This window comes from Alligator mississippiensis, chromosome 1 (assembly GCF_030867095.1).
Source record: "Alligator mississippiensis isolate rAllMis1 chromosome 1, rAllMis1, whole genome shotgun sequence".
Classification (NCBI taxonomy): domain Eukaryota; kingdom Metazoa; phylum Chordata; order Crocodylia; family Alligatoridae; genus Alligator; species Alligator mississippiensis.
Window position 1 is genome coordinate 306958467 of NC_081824.1, and position 20704 is coordinate 306979170.

The window sequence follows — 20704 nt, forward strand, 5'->3', positions numbered from 1 at the left end:
GTATCTTACTGTTATGACTCCTACTTACCCTCAACAGAGCAGAGGATTGTGTAAATTGTTTTGTAATTTGCTTTGGTTTGTAAAGTGTATGGGATTGAGTATATTTTTACCTCTCAGTTTGACTGACTGAAATAAGGCACCTGTTAAGAAGAGAGGCTGAGGGAACTGGGAGTATTTAGTCTGCAGAAGAGAAGACTGAGGAGGGATTTGATAGCAGCCTTTAACTGCTTGAAGTGGGGTTCCAGAGGATGGAGTTAGACTGTTCTCAGTGGTGAGAGGTGACAGAGCAAGGAGCAATGGTCTCAAGTTGCAGCAAGAGAGGATTAGTTTGGAAATTAGGAAAATACTTACTTATTTACTAGGAGGGTGGTAAAGCACTGGAATGGGTTACCTAGAGAGATGGTAGAATATCCATTTTTGGAGGATTTTAAGGCCCAGCTAGACAAAGCCCTGGCTGGGATGATCTAGTTGGGGATGGCCCTGATTTGAGCAGGAGCTTGGACTAGATGACCTCTTGAGGTCCCTTCCAGCCCTAATTTTCTATGATTCTATATTGTTCTGGGCTTAGGAGTCTAGAGCTAGGAGAATTCCTTGATGGCTTCCTTAGCAGATGTGGAGGTACAAGAGGTAGAGCATACAGCTAGTGAAGAAAAATGCAGGCAGTTTTTTCAGTTACTTTTTAGAGAAGTGAGGTATTTATCTTTGGCCCAGGCAGATCTGTTATTTGACGGTTTAACTGAACCACAAAAGAAACAAAGGTTTAATAGCAGCTATGTTTGTAAACTGCTAATAAGTGCCTGACAATTTGTATTTTATTGTACCTTAATATTAAACTTCTACCCAAAATTCTGTATTTTGTAGACCACAATGGGATAACACACAACAGTGCAGAAACTATTTTGCATCCCTGTTATGATCCAGGATCAGTTTCCCACAGTACCTCCTCCAGTTCCTTTGGCGCAATTACCAGCTCAACCTATGAAGATTCCCCTTCAGGTACAATGACAATGAATGTCTACCTATATACATGTAGTTCTCACTACAGCTTTTCTGCTCATTATTTTAACGCTTAAACATTCCTAAGAAAAGTCTTTCATATCTTTTGTTTTGCCCAAAAATTTTTGTATAAATGTAGCCTGTGACTGTTTAGGAAACTAGTCCGTCCTGCCTTAGCCGGAGACTGATGCCTGGAAGGTATATATACAGAGGGAGAATACATATTGGACTTTCCTGTCTTGCTGAAATTTCTTTGAGAGAAAAATCAACCTGACAAATTACACAGCATGTCTAGGGGTCTTGTTTGTACAAAATAATACTCCCTGTATACATAACTGTTTTCAGGATGATAGCCATTTGCTAGGCAAGATTGAGAGAGGAACATTAGCTGCTGTAGTTAGTAAACTAATACTAAATTTGTGATGTGTGGCTATATTGTGCCAACAACTGGTTGAAAACTTTAGATGATGTTCTTATTCACATTGGGTAGTACTGCATAGCTGGAGCTCTTCCACTGATATCAGATAGAAGTAAAGTCCTATTCAGTATAGATAAGAGACAGGCATTGGCCCTTTGCAAGGTTATTGTGCAAACAAGTTCTAAAAGTCAGAAATTCCTGAATATTCCCCAGTGCAAAATGTATTTGCAGTGTAGTTGAATCTCACATGTGGCTAACTTAAGGTTTTAACTAAATCATATGGCAAGATTTCCTAAACATATTTTAAAATAATGTAGATCAAAACTAGTGTAGATCAAAACAAAAACTACACAGTGTATGTTTATATCTTTCATATGAAAAGTATAAATGGATTATTTATGAAGTATGAAGATTAAGATGATGATGATGATAAAATACTTGTATTTAAAGAAATACTGCAGTAACTAGTGTAGCAAAGAAAATGTCTATTACCGTGTCACTAGCAGTTGTTGGCACTGGATTTATGACCCAGATACCTTGTTCCAGGTGGACCCAAACCCTAAGACCAACCACAATTTCTTTCAGTTGATAATAGGCATATTTTATTGATACACAGTGATAGCAGATAAGGGTAATGCAGGCAAAGCAAACAAAACAATCCCTCTGATTCTACTTATTTACCAGGCCAGGGCTCACAGAGGAAAGCTATGCCTAGCCAGTATGCCAGCTTGACCCTGTGGTTCTTTCCTGAATGTCCGATATCAGCAGATTGGAGCTCAAGGGTGTAGGCCCATTCTCCCCCCCCCCCTCCCCCCCATGGGGTAGGTGAGATGGGCCAGTGGTTTGCCCTCTGCCCATGGTGGCCCCTCAGGTTCCTCTCAGGACCTTCTCCACCTCCCAACAGAATGGGGGAGACAGGCTGGTGGTGTGTCCTTCCACGGTGGCCTTCAGATCCCCCCTGCTGCTCTGAAAATCCTTCCTTTTGCATTCTTTTCCTCCTGATGAGCCTTCATTTCCAGGTACCATTTATTGGTTTCCCTGTGGTTGGCATACTTTCTACATTCTGTTCTGTCAGTATATTTCTTTGCTTCCACAAACCCATCACATGCATACATCTTAATTTGGGCATTTATCAGTGTCTTAATTTGGGCATCCCCGGCCTCCTAATTTGGTTTGTCCACCAAAACCTGAAATCCAAGGGGCTTTGCAGCTGGTCACTGTGGCCTAATGGTAATGCTGCAGAGTCAGCATTGTTATGTATCTTTATGGCTTTTCAGGGAACAGTATGTTGCATGTCTTCAATTTCCCAGCCAGTTTGTCTGCTAGGTTCAGACACAGTGGTTGAGCACATGCAACTTTGTCACAAGCAGACTTTTAAGAAACCATTAACCCTTGCTGTTCCCCTGAACCATTGTTCTAATACCTATCTACTCTGCCTACAATTTAGTTTTTAAAAGCAAATCTTGAAATATCATTTCCTAGCCATCAGCTTTCACATTTCAAATGATTTTCTGAAGCACCAAAGTAAAAATATGCAAAATGTGCACCAGAATAAGAATATGCAACATCTAGCCCCCAACACCATGTCATCTGGCCTGTGGAGTTCTCCATTAGTCTACAGGGAAAACTCACAGGCCATGGTCTTGTGCACTAGGTCTGTCACACAGGGCAGCATGGGACCTGATCCCAACTCTTGGGGCCTGATGGAGGCTGTGTGCTAGCCAAGACAGTGAGGATCTGATCTTGGCGGATAGGGTCTGATCTGACCTGCATTCTGGTCTTGTGCCAGTCATCCAGCCTGCATGGCCAAAAAATTGAGCATGAGTGCAATATAGCAATGCTATATAAACCAGCTACATCTGGTTTTTAGGGAAGTAGGGGAGTCCAGTAGCCATACACAGTAAGCGGATATGAAATAGTCTTATTGATATTATTCCAAAGTGAAAAAGTGAAATGGTCGATTTTGTATTATTATACCATTAGGGAGGAGAGGTATATAGAACTTTCCTGGATCATAAATCAAAATTTTTTGAAGTATTACTATGCACAGATGTATATGTCTTGCTTGAATGGTCTGTATTTAACTTTTCCTGGTTGTACAGTAAAAATGTTTTGCTTTTTAAAATAAGGATAAAATAAAGAAATCTATTTTATGTTTGCAAAAACTTGTATCCTTTTCACTTGTATCAGGATTGAAAATATAAGTCAAATTTTATTTTATTTTATTCCCTTACTGCATGAACAACATTTATATTTTTAAAAAAATACTGTTTTGGTACTAGAAAATGATGGGTAATCTTTTGAATATTTTTTTGTTATTTAGAATTGGAAAATGCATTTGAAAATGAAAGGGAGAAGAATGATGAAGACGCCAGGCAAAGCAAGGGGAGAGAGAATACATTTGAACAATCTCTTTTTCCTGATGGGGATAGAGTGGAATCTATCTTCTTTCAGAAAGTCCTAACTGCTATTCAGAACTGGTTTACTCTCTTTGGCTGGTCTAAGGGGCCCAATCCTATTTCTATTCCCTGTTCACTAAGACGGTAATAATAAATCTCATTAAAGACATTCCTTAGGAAAATTCTACAGAATAAAGTATTATACTTGACCTTTTTTGGATGCAGTTTTAAACAATTTCATATTAACAAATGATCATTGCATAGGTTAAAAACCATTATATATAGATTGTATTTAGAAGCAGCTCTACTTCGTAATAGCAGTTGGACAGTCTTGAGTGTCCATGTTATATACCATGTAATAAGTTATCTTTGGTATATGAATAACTAATTAAATTACTGTATGTCCTTTTTAATGAGAATGCTCTATAATGCATGCATGTTACAGTTTTATTAGAGAAAGGCTTTTTATAAAACTTAAAATATAAATGAAACCAAACACATTCTCAAGAAAAGGGTCTGATCATCATCCCTGAAACTTCAAGTAATTCAGTCATTGGCTAAATCACTTCAGCAGGTCCTAGTTATTTTACTAATACATAAGGAAAGGGGCACTTTCTAATGCAGTTAGGAACTAAATGCATATGGGTTTATGAACTTGGTGAAAATCAGAACTTTAATTTGTGCTTGGCAGGAAGTGAAGACTAATATACATTTAGTGTTTTAGTATTAGTCTATCCAATTTAAAAATCATATCAGCTCTATAAAAACCAGAGTGCTTCATTTTTTATAATGCATTCCTCTGTTCTTTCCTAAATGACTTATTAAGGAATTCACCACAGCCAATGCTATAGTTGCTTTAATGTAAGCCTGTTTTATGTAAATAAAAACTTAGAGTTGTTTTTCCCTTCCTTAGTGATATATGTAAAGTTCAGATGACCTCATCCCAGGAAAAGGGTTTTAAACAAAATCTTGGCAAAGACACTAAGACTATTTATGACATGCTACTCCATCTGAGTGGACAGCTGTTACCAGGAATTACTACAAGTCAGTCATTGCCCTCTGATCCTCTTGAGCGAGTGGTACAGCTCCACTGGCAGCATTCTACAATGCTCACTTTCCTCAAGTAAGAATATATGTATGATAAATACTTAATTGCTCACATGTCTCTTATTCTTTTAGTAGTTCAGATACCTTTTCCAGATTAATAATATGCTGTTTTAGGACTGTATTTTTACAGTAAATTTTTGCTCATGTCATCAAAGTTTTGTTTATAATTAGGCTCAGTGAACTTGTTACTGATGTATTCTGCTGAGAACAACCTTCCATTTGTTTTTGCCAAATGAACTTGGTGCACTGATGGTACTTGCAGGAGAGCCTGCTCTTTGCTGACCTTAGGAATCATTATAGGGCATAAGGAAGAAGGAAATCCCTTAGGTACATAGGGACCAGACCATAGGTCAGCCAGCACCTTAAATTGTGCTCTGAAAACCACTGGAAGCCAGTGCAGACTGTGGAACACTGGAGTTATATGCTCTTGATGACCCTCCATCCTTGTTCTAACCAGCTGCAGCTAGGTTATCAAGTGCAGTCCCAGGTTGAGCTCATGGCAGTAATCTAGCCTGAAGGTTACAAAGGGATGGATGGTTGTGGCCAGATTTGAATCTGAAAGAAAGGATCACAGTTTAATGAAACAAGGGCTTAGCAGTTCCTCAGTGTCTGGTTCCTGTAAAGCAGGGATGTCAAGCTAATTTAGCCTGTGGCTGGGCGGTCTGCAGGCCCAACTGGGGCCATACATCAGAGCTAGTGCACAGGGCCGGCCTAGTAGGATACCTCATGTACCGCATGCCCCATGCTGGTTGCCTGTGCCATGTGCAACACAAGTGTCTGATCCAGCCCCACATACTGCCTGCAGCATATGCCCGTCCGTCTTCAAGCCTTGTGCTGCATGTGGTGTGTGGGCTGGACCCAGCGCCACAGGTGCTGCATGTGGCACACAGGGTCTGGGTCCAGCCCACACACCACAAATTTTTGCTGTTTTGGGCAGAGGATAAGAAATGAAGGTATGGGTTAAAGAATTTAGGGCATGAAAGGAGAATGTAGATTTCATAGCATAGATAGTTGAGCGGAGGCTGAACTCCTTGAGCAACCAATTGGCCCAGCCAGGACAATACCATTCTTATACCTGCAGCTGCAGGGAGGATTATGTTCATCATCCTCACCATCATCATGCTCAAGGCAAATAAATCCTAAAGGGATATAGCTGCCATTAAAGCTAATCAAATTACAGGTAAGCCTTTACTGTAGGGTGTACCATTGCAAACTAATGGGCATGGGTCATTTTATCATGCCAGAGAAGCTTTTGTTGACCAAGAAAAGATACTAGAATTGAACCAGTCCCAATGGGTAGCTTACCTATGAATATCCTCATTGTTAGTCTTATCCTATCATGATGATGTCAAGATCTTGTGATGCAGATGGCAAGAACTGAAAAATGCAGTCCACTGTTCTTTAGCATCTGTTGGCACCTATACATGGCCATCTAGTAAAGTATGCATAACTATCCTAATCCATCAGCCACACAGTACTAAGCAGTGTTGTTTGCAAGATGAAGCTTTGTAAAAATGCTGTAAAAACAGAAAATTGTGTTGTTTATGTGCCATTAATTCGAGTATTTCTGTTCCATTATAGCCCTGTTCTTTCAATAACTCTATTTTCCCAGGGAGACTGAGTTGCTTCATTAGATTCTATAAACTTAGTCAAGCACTCAATCAAAAGCTTGATGAAAGTTTATAAAAAGTGTTTCACACAGCTTGTTACATTTACTCATTTTAACAAAAAACTGTTCAAACATACTGTATTTACTCAAATATAAGGCGAGATTTTTTACCTCCTAGTCAGCTAGGAAAAAAGCCCTTCATATTATATTAGCACACAAGAAAACCTCCCTCAATTAATCTATTGCTTATTGTTAAACTTCTGCCAGAAGCAGCATGTGCTCAGTAATGGAAATCAACTATGAAATTGATTGAATGCAGCTCAGACTTAACATGTCTGTAAAACACATGGCCAGTATCGGGCAAACCTACTGATGGGAACCGTTTTTATTTATTTATTTTTTTGGCCCTTAAAAAGCAATGGGTGGGTGTTCCCTCCACAAGGAATTGGCACTGGGCTTGGAGGTACTGCAATACCAAGCCAGCAGTGTGAGGGCCAAAGCCAGCCCTGACACCTTCCTCATGGTACCAAAAATGCTTGATTGTAGTCAAAAGGCCCAAAATGCTGATGGGAACCTACCACAAGGATAGATTAATACAGCCCATTTCAATAAGATCTGTTGCTCATTGTGCACAGTCTGCTTCAGCACCAACTCTTTTTCAACTCATGGTGAACCACTACATTCAAAACATTTTGACTTGCTCTTTACTCCCAAAGCTGAGCAACACCTTCCTTTCCTGTTTTTAATGACTTGTTTCTTCACAAGTCTAAGATATTTGCTCATGGTTGCTATGCATTTATGTAGATGTGAGGCTCTGTTGCTCCCTTTCTCAGCCAGTTGCATGTGATTGGTGGGGTGGAGATGGACCAGGCAGCCCCACACTGCATCTGCATATACATTTTTGGAGGATCTCGGGACATGCGACGACAACACCCAGTTGCAGTTGTGAAAGGTGGGGGGCGGGGAGGGGAATTGGGGCTTATTAGCATATGGATCCTTTGTGGGCTGGTATCTGGAATATACACACAGCCTGAGCAGTGCTGGGCTGTGGGTTGCCATGAGTTGAAACAGTATTGACTCTACTGAGGCACAACTCAGTGAACTATATGAGAAATCATTAACCTTTTCACTTTGGACTAATATCATGCATACTTCATATGTAGTACCTCTTGAAGGCTCAGATCAAGTGTAGTCTATGTTTACCTGGCTAGGGAAACACCGTGACCATGGAGGTGGTCTTCCTAGGCCCACCGGGGAAGACTGCTCTCCTGGCATGGGGATAGTACCTGCCAAGGTAATGTATAGTAAACCTCCCACTTAGCTGCTGGAGTGGGAAGGTCTTGGCTTTAACCTCACTTTACGGAAATGGGAGACTCCTCCCTGGCTTGCCCCAGGGCCTTATGGCTGAGAACAAGCAAAACTCGGGGGCATCTGACCCCCAAGCCTCGGGGCTTGGGCCTGCAAGTAGGATGCCCACCAAAGGTTTTGGAAACATCAGGAGCCCCAGATGTGGGTGGAGGATGCTTGCCACTAGTAGGGCCATGTATGGTTCTGGACTGACTCTTGGGTTTGGAATTTGTTTAGGCTAATTTGACTTGGAATACAGCAAATTTTAAATGTATATGTACATACAGATTTTAAATTTAAAATTTTCTATATATGTGTGTGTGTGTGTGTGTGTGTGTGTGTGTATGTATGTATGTATGCAGTATTCATACTACATATGAGTAGGTGCCAAAGTGCTGCTCAGAAGTGTGTTTATGGAGTATCTGTGCTGAACCTTGCAGCAGTTTGTAAAAAAGGTAAAATGCATCAATGCTGGATGACCCAAGTCTAGGTACCCATAGTAACTTGCCTAAATGCAGTTTACTACAGTATGTTTATTTCAAAGGCAGTATTTTTTTTGGTCCTTTGCATTACAAATGTATTCCTCCTGACCCCTGTCTCCCCCCCCCGCCACCAACTAATGTCCCCTGCTGTAGCAGTGGGAGGGGATAAATTCAAGACAAACTTCTGATAATTAGATTCTATACCTAAAATATAGAACTCATTTATAAATTTTCCATATATAGAATCTCATTACTGGGAGGGGGGTTGTCTTAAATTCAGGGTCATCATAGATTTGAGTAACATATGGTAATACCATGTTGATAAAGGAAGAACTAGGACTAATGCTGCATTGAAGATCCTGGCCACTGCTATGAAGTACACAGGAGATTCACCTGGAAACAAATACTTTTTTGGACCTAGCAGTAATAATATGGTTTCATAGATGTAGCCTTATCATCTTTTTTTAGAGGCAGAGTAGCACCTTTCTTTTACTCATGGCATGCTAGATGACTTGGAATAGCCCATACATTAGTGGCATAACAGTGCTCTTGGCAGCCTTCAGCAAGGCAGGGTTGATAGTTCAAATTCATGATGTCTTCCCAGACATAAATTTGTAGACTACATTTCGAATCTGTTCTTGGTTGAAAGAATGGGGTTCTACTGAAACTTGCCACCTCACTTCAAATAGAAGAGAGACGGTAGGCAGTGAACAATCAAACAATGTCTTAAAAGTAATCTTCCTATCAATACTACTGATATTGCAAATTCTGGCTAATGCTGCCATCCTCATTTTTTACTTGGTGGGTTAGGGTTGCCTTTCACTACAAATACAATTAAAGGTTGTGGAAATCACGTTTAGTTCCTGCCTCAGTAGATCAACTGAATTTCTTATCTTTCTAATGCAATAATTTCAAAATGTTTTGAAGACAAATCTGTATGGCCTTTGCTTTTGCTTTTGGCAAACATGTCCTCTGAATACCCAGAGTGTTGCTTTATTTGTTTTCCTTAGTGCCAACTGTGAATATCTCTTCTCTAAACCATTATGGATATCTGAAGAAGTGAGGCCCCAGCACCAACCCGGCAATAGTACATATTAATTAATTGAAACAGTGCCATTCCTATTAGATGAAAAAGGAAGCAAGATTTATGTTTCTGTGCCTCAACAGTCTTGAACAATATGGAACTTAAGACCATTTGATAGCTTAGCTACAGCAAGAGCTTTTGAATAAATTGGACTATTGTTGGTTGACATTGAAGTGAAGTGGCAATTTATCAGTAGAAACTGATAGTCATTGTCAAATTCAACACCTGTAAAGATTGACCTTCACTGATTATTAATGAGGACTTGATCTATACAGCCCTTGAGAAAACATCCAGGCCATAACATGTCTGCTTGAAAATCTTTGGGAAAAACAAGTCAGATATCAACGAATCATTGGCAAGGTTGAAGTAGAATAAACTCTGACTGTTCCAGTTCTTCTGCTTCAAAGTTCTTGTCTAGGTATTGCTATCCTTTTCTTCCTGTGCATTTACAGGTCACCAAATATCATGATAATTGTTCTTTGGATATGATTAAGGACAACCAGAACTTGTTCCTAACAATTATGTGCAGTTAACCTTAGTGGTATTGGAACTGTACACAGCAGTGATAGTAAGATGTTCACAGACCCTATGGAGCTAATGAATCATTTAAGAATTTACTGGTTTCACTGTAATTCCCATAGGGCATGAAATAAATGTTCAATTTGCTGAAGCTTCTGAGACCACCCTGTGAACAGAAGCATATGGGCTTCAACTTCCTTTTCATCACCTCATGGCTAGTGTACTTCAGATAGGAGGTAGATACCAATATTCAGACTTCCAGTCTGTTCAACAAGAAGGATAACTTTATAAGTTTTGAACATTCCACGAAAAAGTTTACGTCTTTTGCCAACATTCAGGATAGCAGGATGTCTTTGCTGCAAGGTTTCCTTGGCTCATTTCACCTCAACAATTGTGGTAAACTTAGCCATTTCAGCTAAATATTGACCAGATTGTTGCAAGTGTATGATTGCAATAGAGCCAACTTCCTGGTGTACACAGAGGGACATCTGTCTTGTTATGTACTGTTACAGTAATAACCCTAATAGAGAAGAATTAGCATACTACAAACTTAATGTCAATACCATCCTCAATAAAAAAAAATTCAATCATCATCTGGACATTCATTTTTGTCATTTATCTGAGAGTGAAACCAATTGGTGTGGAGTTGTGGGGGGAAGAATGGGACACTGGATGGGACACTGGAATGGGATGGGACACTGGTGGGATGGGATATTGGAAAGATGACAGAGAAACTTTGGGGAGAGAGGAAATTTATGTAGCTTCCTTTGTCATATTCTGTAGGGAGGAGAGAGTTATAGGGTTTTGTTATGGGGAAGAGCCTGGGAATTTATGGAGAACACAATTTCACGAGTGCCAAAGTTGGTACAAATTTAGAGGATCAATAGCTTTATGATGATATTTGTGGATCTAGATTAAAAGACATTTTTTGTAAAACAATTGGAGTTGACTGTCAGATTTCAAAACTGGATCATCTGAGGTGTGTACTACTGTGTAGATTCTGGAAAACATGGAATCAAAATATTTTATGACTGTTTTCTGTGTTTATTTTTGTTTGCTATCTGCTGCAAGAGAAATAAATGATAATGAAGTTTATACTTCAGTATTGAAAATGTACAGTCATTCAGTTTAAAATGAGAAACTAGATATATACTTAGGCAAACTCATCTGATTACAGTTTTTAATGCTAGAGATTAACAGGAATTTAAAACTAAATATCTTAAGAAACTATTTCTGAAAAAGCAGTCAGGTGGCTTTTGTACTCTCCTGAAGAAAGTAGACTTTGATTTTTTTAAAAAAAATCTTCACTTCCATGCAATGGTTCTTTAAATCCCATTCTTTGACATAAAGAATAGATTTTTTTTCAATTAGCAGACAAGTTTTGTTTTAAATCAGGCTAGGTTTGCTATGGTTACCTTAACTACTGTGCTTACTTCTCCTATCTTTTTATTCACCTTGGCTCATGAGAGCAGATAGCAACTCAGCTACATAGTTGTTTAAAGGGCTACAAAATGTCAGGTTTTGAACTCCTAAGTAAGATTTCCAGTACTGTATCTTCAGGCAGATAATAGCATGATTAAGTTTTAATCCTGTCAACGTTGTGATGTTTATTACATTATTTTTGGCTTTGATTCTTGTGGCTCTGAAACTGAAATAGGCAGCATGTGTTTTGATGCTTCAAGATCTAAGAAATCCAATATTGAGGAACAGTTCTAGCAATCTGCTCAGATGTATATGTACTTTTAGCATCAAACAATTTTTAGGCCATATTGGCTCTTCTCAAATAGCATAGTTAATAAAATTTGCTCATTACCCCAAAATGCAGAGAAAAGAATTAAAAAATAGCCATAAAACTAGATTATAAAATGACCCTGGTTAGAACTTTTTGTGTACGCTCAATTAAAAATGTGACGATGTGCCTGATTAGATAGAAGAATATGACATTGAACAGTTATTCCTTTCGAAAGAAAACTCTGTGTATTCTGTTAGGAAGACAGTTTGGAAACAAAGTGAGAAATACTTCTTAGAATAGCCAAATTGTGAAATAATCTTCAAAGTTAACCAGGTAGTATAACATTGAAATGTTTAAGTTAGTTGTAGCTTCTTTACTGAACATTCTCTAAATTCTTGGCATCAGTAGCTGGGAAATAAAATATCATTATAAAGACATATTTTATCCTGCTGCTAATATGGAATTTTAAAAGATTCCCATTTGTCTTAGATGAGAAACTAAATAACCTGATTCTCCAACTTGTCAGTAGAATATGTATTGAAGTCAGGTGTGATATCAGTGCTCCTTTGGTCACTGTCTTAAGGTGACTGGGTTTGGCATGCAGCCTTTGGCAGCTCTGGTATAGATCAATAAAAAAAGATGCCAGAAAAATATCACCCAGATTTATTTCCTTGCTGCAGAAGCATTAAAAAAAGATTGCCCCTTACACCATTTTGACTTGTTGACCAGCAAAATTCTATTACACTGCTTCAAACTGTTTTTACAGCCCTTACCTTAAGTAAGGAGATGTCTTATGTAAAGACCAGAGTTTGAGCAACCAGAGAAAAGGTTCACAGAAACCTCAGTAAGCTCACCTTCCCTTTGATGTATGGTTTATTTCAGAAGTTCCTTTATAATCAAAATATATAAACTGACAAAATTGTTCTGGTTCACCTTAGCAGTATGTACTATAAACTCTGCACTTCTATCCGGTAGAAACAATTTAGACCTGAAAATACCGGAAGAAACTAACTGCAAAACAATCTGTAGGGCAGTCAAATCAAAGACCGTTTAATGAGAACTGGCCACCACTTCTTGATACCCATTGCCATCTTCCTATTGCTTCCTTTTTATACTTTGTCTTGCTAATGCTGCATTTTCTTTCTTCTCTTATTTTAATTTTCATACCAGCAATGTGCTAAAGTGCATTCATCTGATGATACAGTAGTTCTGCATCTTTTAAAATTATAGCTCTCTCTCAGGAGTAGAATGCATTTTTTTGTTTCAGTGGCTGCTTCTCACTTCAATTTTGGTCAATTTCCATTTGTTATAAAATATGCATTATTTCACAATGCCATATTCTACTTATAATGCCGTATGATAAATGATATTTCCTATTTGGCCAGAGCTTATATTGAGAGAAATTAATTGTAGTGCTAATAAACAATTTTTAGTAAGTTTATAGAATGTTTTCAATGTATTATACAAAGCTTATTGACAACATCTTTGTAATATTCTATGCTAATTTTTCCAGAAATTGGCCTTTTTCAAACTGTAGTGCTTACTGTGCTAAATTTTAAAGGGCCATAATACAGCCTATAATTTACTGCCCACAATTAATTGCTGTAGCAAATTGTATCATTCACATTTTGCACAGACAGCTAGCTACGTGCCTGCATTGTGTTTGTACTGTTAATTGTTTGCAGCAGGAGTTTAACATACAGTTAGTACACAAAACTGGGCAGAAAATTCCGGGTGATGCCTTATGTAGTTATATAGTAATTTCTCTTCATTGTTTGCATGTCATTTTAGAAACCAAGGAGCATGCCTTCCACATGTAATGCCTGAATTTCTACTTGAACTTGATGATTATAAGAAATGGATCCGGCTGCGAATTGCATTGGAGGTAACTGTGATGCAGCAAAAGCTGTATGCTGGTTTTAGTTTTTTAATCTGAACATTTATAGGCCATAAGCAGACATTACATTTATTCCAGGATGTACGCTCTTTTCCTGGCACAAAAAGTAGGCTTATGGGTGTTCAAACAGTTTGCCATGTGTTCAGTGCTTCAAATATTTGTCCATATGTGTTGTGCCCTTTGAGATGTCCCAGTGAGATGAGCAGGCCAATTTCTTGTGTCATTCCATGCGACATATGTTGTCTTTTGTCATTACACCAGGGTCATTTTTTCTAGTAGTTTATTTTTCACTCTTAACTGGTGTTCTATCCAGGCTAGCTAAACTTTAATTCAAGAAAAAAAATGTTGTAAAATGGCATGCTTTATGTACTTCTTAGCATGTTCTTTTCATGGGATCCCCCAGGGGAGTATTTGCTCAGAACTTCTCTGGCCATCTCTGGTCTTCGAGTACTCCCTGAAGCAATCCCAAGAGTCAGGGGAATCCCTGGCATCTTCTGACTCTGAGACATTGGCCTTTTGCTCTCTGACCTTCTCTTGCAATCTGTGGCCCTACTTCAGAGGCTGAACGTTCCAGTTTAGCTCCTGAGAGAGGGACTTTACCTGTTTTTAGGAGAATAGAGTACACCCCATATTCCAAGCAGAAAGCACTCAGTTTTTCTTCAGTAAAGGCAGATACTGGGGCAAAGGCTATTGTAGCAGGTCCACACCCCAGGGGCAGCCATGACACCCATGGCTGGCTGTTCAACTCCTGCCCCCACTCCAGCTCCTCAGGGTACCATCCCTTTTTCCTCTCCTGCCATGCCTTGATGAAACTTTGATGGTGTTAAGGGAGGTTATGTTACCTCTTATACCTGGCAGGCCCCAGTTTTGCCCCTCAGGCTCTTATCTCCTCTGGATCAACATTACCTGCTAGCCATACTTTCTGTTGAGTTGTCTCATGCCAGCTCTTAGGTAGAATTGCACACTCTAGAGGGTAGGGTTAGGATCCAGAATGACTTGGATAGACTGCAGAAATGGTGCACAATCAACCATGTGAAATTCAACAAAGGCAAGTGAGAAGTCCTGAAGACAGAATAATTGCATTCACAAATACAGATCGAGGAATGAGTAGCTAGACTGCAGTACTTCAGAGAAGGACCAGAGGTTTAGAGTAGACCATAAGCTAAATATGAGCAAATAGTGTGTTCTTGTTGTGAAAATGGCCAACTGCATATTGGGTTGTATTAACAAGATTGTCACTTGCAAAATCAAGGGAAGTGATTCTTACAGTCTGTTCAGCCCTGATGAGGCCTCATTTGGAGTACTGTGTTAAGTTTTGGGCACCACATTTCAAGAAAGATACAGACAGCTTGTGAAGAGTCCAGTGGAGAGTGACAAAAATGATTAGATGCCTGGAAAACATGACTTATGAGGAAAGGCTGAAAGAAGGGTTATTTAGTTTGGAAAAAAGAAGACTGAGGAGGGATTTGATAATAAAGTCTTAAAATACCTGAAGCATGATTATAGAGTGGATGGAGATGGGCTTTTCTTTGTGGCTATAGGGGACAGGACTAGGATCAATGGCCTCAAGCTCCTGTAGGGGAAATTTAGTTTGGAAATTAGGAAGAACTTTCTGACTAGGTGGATAGCCAAGCATTAGAGCAGGCTATGTAGAGAAATTGTGGAATCTCCATACTTGGAAGTTTTCAAAAGCATGTTTGACAGACAATTGACTCAGATGGCTTAGCTGGGGATGATTCTGCCATGAGCAGGGTGCTGGACTAAATGATCTTGTGAGGTCCCTTCCAGCCCTACTATCTTATGATCTTATATTGTCCATCCAGCACACAGGCAGCTGTAGGACCCAGCAAGGACACTGTTAAACTGTTCTTTTCCTGTGTATGTACTAGTTGGGCAAACTGAGGAACTCAATCTTATTATAGCTCTACCTACTGCTTTTCTTTTATAAAATTTGTAATTCTATGTACTGGTTTAACACACCTTTAAAGCCAGAGAAATCTGTTGCTTATCGTTTTCTTACCTTCTAGATGTCATACTTTAATGTTTTATAATCTAAACATAAATATCATTTTGTTTAGCTGAAGGTTCAGAGGACTGAGTTGCAAAAAACAAATGTAAAAAACTCTGACCCACCCAATGATAAGCATCTACTTGTTTTGGATGACAGAGTTTTTGAGACCATGAGCAAACGTGTATGGATGGATGTACTACTCCAGGTATACAAGGTAAATCGTAAATATGCTATTGGTTACTGGTCAGCTTTTAAAAGAAATAGGTTTGGTGGTTTTACTTTTGTATTGAGAACATCTTTGCATATTCATGTTATTCATCTATAGGTCTCCCTTTTAACGTGTTTCTCTCCTTTCTCAAGCAAATGGCCTCTCCTAGTCTAAATGAAAAATCATTTACATTTTTCTGTCTTTCATTTTGTTATCTTGACTCTGCTTTTTGGCCCTGCTTCCAAACACTTATCATCGTGTGTCTGTTACATAGTAGTTGTTGTTCTCTAGGTGCCAAAGCACACGTGTGTAGTTTCAGTTTTCATTTTTTTGAACCTGAACAATTATAATCTGAGAGAGGTAATTAACCGTGTTAGTTTAAAGTCAGGCAGAAGGCATATTAGGATGGCACGTTAAGGCACCCATACAGGAGTGCAGAGGCTGCTTTGATATGCTGGAATTCCAGCGTGTTGGAGCAGACTCATAAATTTATAGATTGTAAGGCTGGAAAGGACCTCGGAAGACCATCGGGTCCAGCCCCTCCTACACCAGGCAGAAAAAATGACAGGTGGGGTCAGGTGATCCCAGCAAGATGACTGTCTAGTCTCCTTTTGAAGATTTCCAGGGTAGGCGAATGTACCACGTCTGGACAGACTCTATTAATCAAGTCTGCTGGAGCATGGCAATTACCATGCTCCAGCAGCCTCCTGAATCTTGTGTATCCCTGCACATAAAAATGGCAGCAGGGGCACTTGAACTAAAGCTCATCGAATGAGCTTTAGTTCAAGCATCCTCACTGCCATTTTTAAGCACAGTGAAGCTGATACAGGCGATGCAGCGGCACTGTAATTAAAGTGGCTCTTGGAACTGCTTTATTTAAAGCGCCTTTCCTGCCTGCCCCCAGAGCATGTGTAAAAGTGCCCTTACATATTAACTGCTTCACAGAGACGCAAGATTTCATAGTAGCAGTAATAATATGCATTTATATAAACTAACTGAATAGTTATATTTCATTACTTGTTTTTTGTATTATAGTATAAATATCAAAATGTAGCTGGATGAATTTCAGCATTTCAGATTTTCTTTTCCTGCTTTTGCAACCTTGTCTCCCCTATCTTTGAGACCATTTAGTGGCTTTCTCTCTTATTGCATATAAAGTTCAATCTTCTTATTATCACTTTTAAAGTTTTGCCCTTGTCAGTATCTCAGTCTATTTTGTTCCTTGTATTCTTATACCTCCTGTGCCTTTTTGCTTCCTTTGTCTTCTCATTTTTAAAGCTGTAACAATATCCCTATTCTAGGGGAATTACTTTTTTGTATGATCTGTGTTCTTATTTTGTTCCTTCCTTTTTGCCCTAGCTAGTATTCAATTTAAAAAATATTAGAACATAGAAGTTGCTCACAATAAAATGCCTCTCTCATTAACTTTTCCTGACCTCCATTCTATCGTCTTTTCCAGTTTAATCTATTGTCTGATCTCAATTGTGAGTTCTTTAGTACATTTTAATTTCATAAATCACCATGCATAGCATCATGGGACTAAGTAAAGATAACATAGCAACACTAATACCCTTATAAGAACACATGAATGTGTATAATTTAGTTCTTGATGCCATGTTGATAAATTCTGAAGACGGGAAAGTATGCTCAGTTCCTTTCCAAACAATCCAATTAAACTGAAAAGAGATTATAATTGGCAGTCCTTTTAAGAACTTGAATTCAAGCAAGATTAGAATAAATACAATAATTCCTTACTGAACAGCAGCTCTAAATATTACAACAAATACTAAAGGGAATTTCTTCAGCTTCAATGAGTTGTCCAACTTTTTATTTTTAAAGAATTCTATTGCTATTTTAGACTGTATTACACTAAGTACAAACCAGTATACTTTTCACATGTTCCAATAGCTCGAGTTCTTGATGTAGAAATAATTTCTATAGCAGCAAAGGTATCAGGGAAAGAAATGATACACGTGTCTTATGAATTCAAGCATGTTCTGAGGAAAGAATAGACTCTAGACTGTAAGGACCAGTATACGAGAGTAATTAAATCAGATGACAGGAGAGGAAGAAAGTTTTAAGGGGAGAGGTGATGCTGTTTACAGAAATGAGAATGAAGGTTTTAGGATCCACATCATATTTAGCTTCATAATTATACATTTTATTATTCAGCTTTTTATTGGCACAAGGACTAAAGCATTTTTGGACTTAATTCCACAATCTTGTAATATGGGTATATCATACAAAAACAACAGTAACTGTTGTGTCCCAAATCTGTTTCTTTATCACATTTTTGTGATGATTTGAATTCAGTATTTTTTGAAGCACATTTCATTTTTATTAAATTTGAGATGGAGGTTAAGATATTTGTTGCATATAGTAAAGGAAGTGGAGAATGAATATGCAACCTACTTTTTTCCCCCCTAGTAACAGGAAATTAAGTAATACGTTATAAGCATTTATGACTTCTGCATGTCCAGATGTAATCAAATAGACCTCTTCAATGGACTTGCTACCATGATTTGTTATGCTGGTAATGTCAGTGTGGTAGCAATCTTCATTAATCTAGGACCATGTGATATGAATATGTCCAGACAGTGTTTTTAGCGGAAAGCAGGCAACACTAAGTTTATTCTGCTCCTTTCTTCACCCTCCTTTTTGCATCTGGAAATTCTATTTTAGCAGAATGAGATTTAACTTTTTTTCCTTGTAAGGTTGTAATCTTCCAAATCTCCATCTGGGCAGTACTGTTTTGGGTGCAAGTAATTGTCAATGCAGTAGGTGTGGGTACTAAGAAACATAAATAAAAGTTCCCAGCATATTTATTTTTATGATTTATTCACACACATTTTATATCCAGCGGTATTTCAGTTTTCTGCCTTCATGGATTCTGTGTACTTGGTGCTATTAAAGGTTAATTTCAAAGTGCCAAGAACAAGCATCCTAGGACATCCTTAGGAAAAATAGATAACTCCTCAATTTTTTTAAACCAGAGGATGGTATCGTTGAAGTAATCCTTTCTCAGTCTCAAGATAAGTGCTAACTGAGATTTTCTCCATTCAAAGCAGAAGGGGGTGCCTAATGTCACTCTTAATTCTTATTGCCAGCATTAATTGTTCTCATCAAAACGGGCAGCAAAAACAATAGTCTATTCTGTTACATTCTTCAAGACCTTCTGGGATCTGGGGGCTCCTGTGATGTCTGTCAGTTAAAAGCATTATGGCTTTCTGTTTATGCTGTCAGATGTCTAAGATGACTTTGACTTGACATATATGGTTGTCTGTCCCCATCTGGAGAGCAGTGGTTTATAAATTATTCTTCTGTTTCTCTTCAACCATTGCTTTTAGTACAAGTAAAGCTGCACATAAATTCTCTAGGATCCTCACATGGTGAAAGTTCAATTCTGTTAAAGTCAGATGAAATCTTTTCCGAAGTATGACTACAAAAAGTCTCTTTTGGGGAGGATAAGTCATCCTCAGGTGACTTGAACTACATGATTTCTAGATTTAATTGTCGCCCCAAGATGAGAGATGGTTCAGTGATTAAAGTACAAACCTTTTGTTTGGGGAATCCAGGTTTATACCATGGTCTGGGGCTTAGTCTGTACATACCTCAGCTTCTCATCTCTAAAATGGAAATAACAATACAATAATAGTTGTATGGTGGTCAGATACTACTGTAATAGGGGCAGTATGGAGGCATTAGATTTATCACACCTATGTACAGAAAAATGCACAAAAAATTGTTTTGCTTTTTATCACATGCCAAAAGAAGGTAGTCCTTCTAATTGAGGAGAGCCTTATGGATCCTAAAGATTGTATTACTGGTCTCAATGCCTTTGGTTACATCTTTGGTGAGAAAGCCAAACTGAGAAGTTTTACCAGATCTTAAATGATAGCTACTTCCCCCAAGCATGGGGGAAAAGCAGGCTTTGAGTTCCCATAATTAAACCATGCCCAATCAGCTGTTACGGTAAGTCAGTGAGTGCACAACATATTTTATCTAGGTGATTGTGACACAGATGCAAACAGATATTTTTGTAATGCAATGATGCTAATATTCATCTTGAGTGAAATAGCAATTCAGAAACATTTCTAATCTTATCATACCATTATAGGATCTCCATGTCAATTTATAAATATCTATTGTTCAAATAAAGTACTACCAATTCCTAAGCTATTGGGTCCCACAGTATATTTTAATTCAGATGTAGCATACTTTCTACAGTGAAAAAAGCACATTATAACCAAGGTACTGTATTTACTCAAATTCAAAATGAGGTTTTCCCCCGCTAAACAGGAAGGGTGGTAGGGGGAGGGAGGGTCCTCATCATACCTTTGCATACAGGGAAAACTTACTCAATACATCGCCTGTCATTAAACTGCCGCCAAAAGCAGCACGTGCTCAGTAGTGGAAACCAAATACGATGTTGATTAAATGTAGCCAGCACTGAACGTGACTATAAAACATATGGCCCATACCAGACTGTAGATCTCTGGACACACATACTGATGGAAACAAAGATATGTTAGTGCAGTCTACCTGAATAATATATATGGTAGTGCCCATTGTATGCAGTCCCCCTGAGCACTGACTGTTTTTCAAGTCATGGTCAACTACTACATGGAATACATTTCTACTTTCTTTTCACTCCCATAACTGAGCTGCACCTTTCTTTCCCATTTCCAATGATTCCTGTTTCTTCATGTGCCTTAAATGCCTGGTAAACAAATGGGGCCCTAAACAGTTCCCCCAGAATCCCTCTGTTGCCCTCTCTTTCAGCCTGGTGCATATGATTATTGTGCCCTAGCCTCCCTAAAGTGAAGTCAGACTAGGAAGCTCTAACCTCATTTGCATATAGATTTTTGGAGCAACTCAGTGCTCATGACGAGAAC

At 38.6% G+C, this 20704-nt stretch overlaps 1 protein-coding gene across 1 annotated transcript in view; it reads left to right on the forward strand.

The window, feature by feature from the left end:
- CFAP47 (cilia and flagella associated protein 47) overlaps positions 1 to 20704 on the forward strand; it is a 773444-nt gene that overhangs the window by 157767 nt on the left and 594973 nt on the right. The window contains exons 28-32 of the mRNA XM_059724382.1: positions 862 to 996; positions 3738 to 3957; positions 4727 to 4936; positions 13485 to 13578; positions 15669 to 15815. Coding sequence (XP_059580365.1) covers positions 862 to 996; positions 3738 to 3957; positions 4727 to 4936; positions 13485 to 13578; positions 15669 to 15815 — 806 coding nt within the window. The remainder of the gene's footprint in view (positions 1 to 861; positions 997 to 3737; positions 3958 to 4726; positions 4937 to 13484; positions 13579 to 15668; positions 15816 to 20704) is intronic.